Source organism: Vigna umbellata, chromosome 2 (genome assembly GCF_029865625.1).
Source record: "Vigna umbellata cultivar VRB3 chromosome 2, Vumbellata_1.0, whole genome shotgun sequence".
Classification (NCBI taxonomy): domain Eukaryota; kingdom Viridiplantae; phylum Streptophyta; class Magnoliopsida; order Fabales; family Fabaceae; genus Vigna; species Vigna umbellata.
Window position 1 is genome coordinate 1,647,239 of NC_142166.1, and position 3,206 is coordinate 1,650,444.

The 3,206-nt window shown below is 35.4% G+C and overlaps 1 protein-coding gene across 1 annotated transcript; it reads left to right on the forward strand.

Moving 5' to 3' along the window:
• The first annotated feature begins 639 nt into the window (after positions 1–639).
• On the forward strand, positions 640–2,417 carry LOC124831380 (cytochrome P450 76T24-like). Its single transcript, XM_047305346.2, has 2 exons — positions 640–1,635; positions 1,709–2,417. The coding sequence occupies exons 1-2, from the start codon at positions 745–747 to the stop codon at positions 2,312–2,314; spliced, it is 1,497 nt and encodes a 498-aa protein (XP_047161302.2). The 5' UTR covers positions 640–744; the 3' UTR covers positions 2,315–2,417.
• Positions 2,418–3,206: the final 789 nt, after the last annotated feature.

The window sequence follows — 3,206 nt, forward strand, 5'->3', positions numbered from 1 at the left end:
TTTTGTTTCTTCTTGTTTGTAATGATTACCTTAATGATGGGAGCAGAGGAGGATGTCTCTAATGAACAGGTGTTACAAGGAGAAGGAGTTGAGATATAGTGTAGAAAGTTTTGTTGCTTTTTGTCTCGATTTTTGTAAATATCTATTACACTCTTAATTTAATATAATATCTCTTAGTAATAAGAATGTATTATATATATAATTTGTATTTAAATATTTGTAATAGTATCTTATATCCTTTATTTATTTGAATTACTATTTTTTTATTAATATTGAAGATGTGATTAATATAATAATAATAGAATACTATAAAAATATAAAAATTGGGATGTTACAAAATTTAGATATTAGACATGAAAAACAATTGATATTTATTATAATAAGACATTCTCGCCACACTTTAATGGTCCATTCAAATTTGTTTTTATGGGCAAGGACCACGTCACGTCCTCATCATGACTATTAAGCGCAGACTTTGTTGATTTATTTGGCTAAACAGATGGAAAAAAAACACTTATTTTTATAACCTTTTTTTTTAATGAATATCAAATGCTAATTTGGAGTTTCTACAACCGACATGAATAAATATCTTTTTTCATATTTTATATTTTAAACGAAGTAGAAATGAAATCTTTGTCAAATTTTAAACTAACAAATGTGTTTCCATATACATACTTTGTTGGGAGGAATTAGCCTTTCAATTTTACGATTCTCTTTTCCCGTGTCCACAAGAGAAGCAAAAGAATGGAGTACCTTCTTGAACTTCTTCAGATCACCATAGTGTGTGTAACCATTTATGTACTCATCTCAAGCTTCAAACCAATGAAAACCTCAAAATACCCTCCAGGGCCTCACCCTTTTCCCATCATAGGAAACATCTTGGAGCTTGGAAATCAGCCTCACCAAGCACTTGCCAAACTTTCTCAAATTTATGGTCCTATTATGAGTCTCAAGCTTGGTAGCACTACCACCATCGTCATTTCATCTCCACATGTTGCCAAAGAAGTACTGCAAAAACATGATCAAATCTTTTCCAACAGGACAATCCCAGATACTCTTCGAGCTCTTGATCATCACATACTTTCAGTGGTGTGGATGCCACCTTCAGCACTGTGGAGGACCCTTAGGAGAGCTTGTGCCACCAAAGTGTTCTCTTCTCAGCAGCTTGATTCCACGCAAGTTTGTCGACAGAGGAAGGTGCAAGAATTGATGGATTATGTCAAGGAAAGATGTCAGAAAGGTGAAGCCTTGGATATTGGTGAGGCTTCCTTCACAACTGTGCTTAATTCCATATCAAACACTTTCTTCTCAATGGATTTAGCTCACTACGCTTCTGACAAGTCTCAAGAGTTCAAGGACATCATTTGGGGCATCATGGAAGAAGCTGGAAGGCCTAATGTTGTTGACTTTTTTCCAATCTTTCGCATGGTTGATCCACAGGGTGCTCGGAGAAGAATGAATGGTTACTTTGGAAAGTTAATTGCGTTTTTTGATGGACTCATAGAAGAAAGATTGCGTTTAACGGCATTAGAAAATGAAGCCAAGGCATTCAAGGACGTGTTGGATTCTGTGTTGGAACTCATGCTTGAAGACAATTCACAAGTGACTCGCCCTCATGTTCTGCATTTGTTTCTGGTGAGTGGTCGTGTGTGTGTAAAATTTTTATGTGATGTTGTATATTATTTTACTAATTGGCCGCATATGTCAGGATTTATTTGTGGCTGGAGTAGACACAACATCAAGCTCTATAGAATGGGCTATGGCTGAGTTGCTACGTAACCCAGAAAAGCTAGAAAAAGTGAGGGAAGAGCTTCACCAAGTTCTTGTCAAAGGTGAGCAACTAGAAGAATCACATATCTCAAAGCTTCCGTACCTACAAGCAGTGGTTAAGGAAACTTTCCGCTTGCATCCACCTATCCCAATGTTAGTGCCACACAAGCCAGAAGTTGATGTTGAACTATGTGACTTCATGGTACCTAAAAGTTCCCAAATTCTGGTTAATGTATGGGCCATGGGTAGAGATTCAAGTATTTGGACAAACCCAGATGAATTCAGACCTGAAAGATTCTTGGAAAGTGACCTTGATTTTAAGGGCCAAGACTTTGAACTAATACCCTTTGGAGCAGGAAGAAGGATCTGTCCTGGATTGCCATTGGCTTCCAGAACTGTGCATATTGTATTGGCCTCTCTTCTATGCAACTATAATTGGAAGCTGAAAGATGGACAAAAGCCACAAGACATGGATATATCTGAGAAATATGGGATTACCTTGCATAAGGCACGACCTCTCCTAGTCATTCCAATCCAAGCATAATACCTAGGAAGATTATGTGTAGTGAAAATACTCTTGAAACCCTCTATTTAGCATGTAGATGGATTAAAATAAGTGAATGAGTAGTAAAACCTTGTTACTTTTATCCCTTTTACTTTTTCCTAACTTGGTTATACTAAAATTTTTTAAATTCTAGGATGACCTCTTCTTTCACCTTATATTTTACTTTTCACAAAAAACACAAGGTTAACGTATGATAGTCGCAAATCTTTGATGGAAGTAGATAGTAAGATTCAGAACAGCATTTTTAACACTAATTTTTTATTGCTACTGGTATAAAAATAAGCTATGACAACTGCTCGCTGTAATGACTTGGAAATTCCTACAAGGTGTTGGTTTTCATTAGCATTATATGTTTGTTAGCTGATAGTGTGATACCTAACTTCACCCTAATGACAAATCAATTGAAACATCACAAGCTTATGGGAATCTTCAATTTGAGTCTGCAAAGCAGTTCGTTAATCAACTTATGAGTAGTGAATTGAGGTATCTAAGGAACACAACTCTTTCTTACATTTGTTAGCATGTATGCTTCATGAAATATCTTTCACAAGCTACTTAAAGTCTGAGAGTAATAAAAAAGGTAGCCATCTGAGAGTAACAAAAGAAGATGGATTTTTCTTGACCAAAGTTTCATATTGAAAGAATAGAGAGGTTAAAAGTGTAGGTTAAAAGAAGTCTACCAAAGCCTCTTAGCATGCCTTTGATAGGATTACTTAGGAGTTAAATAGTTACACTAATTTCAACATCCAAAAAGGGTTAAATAGATCTTTAAAACACTTTCACCTATGGGTAAACAGTCTAATAAGATGTTTCCTGGTTGAAAATAGAGTTTGAAATCATAAGATTACATAAGTATTTTTTTGTCAGTTCT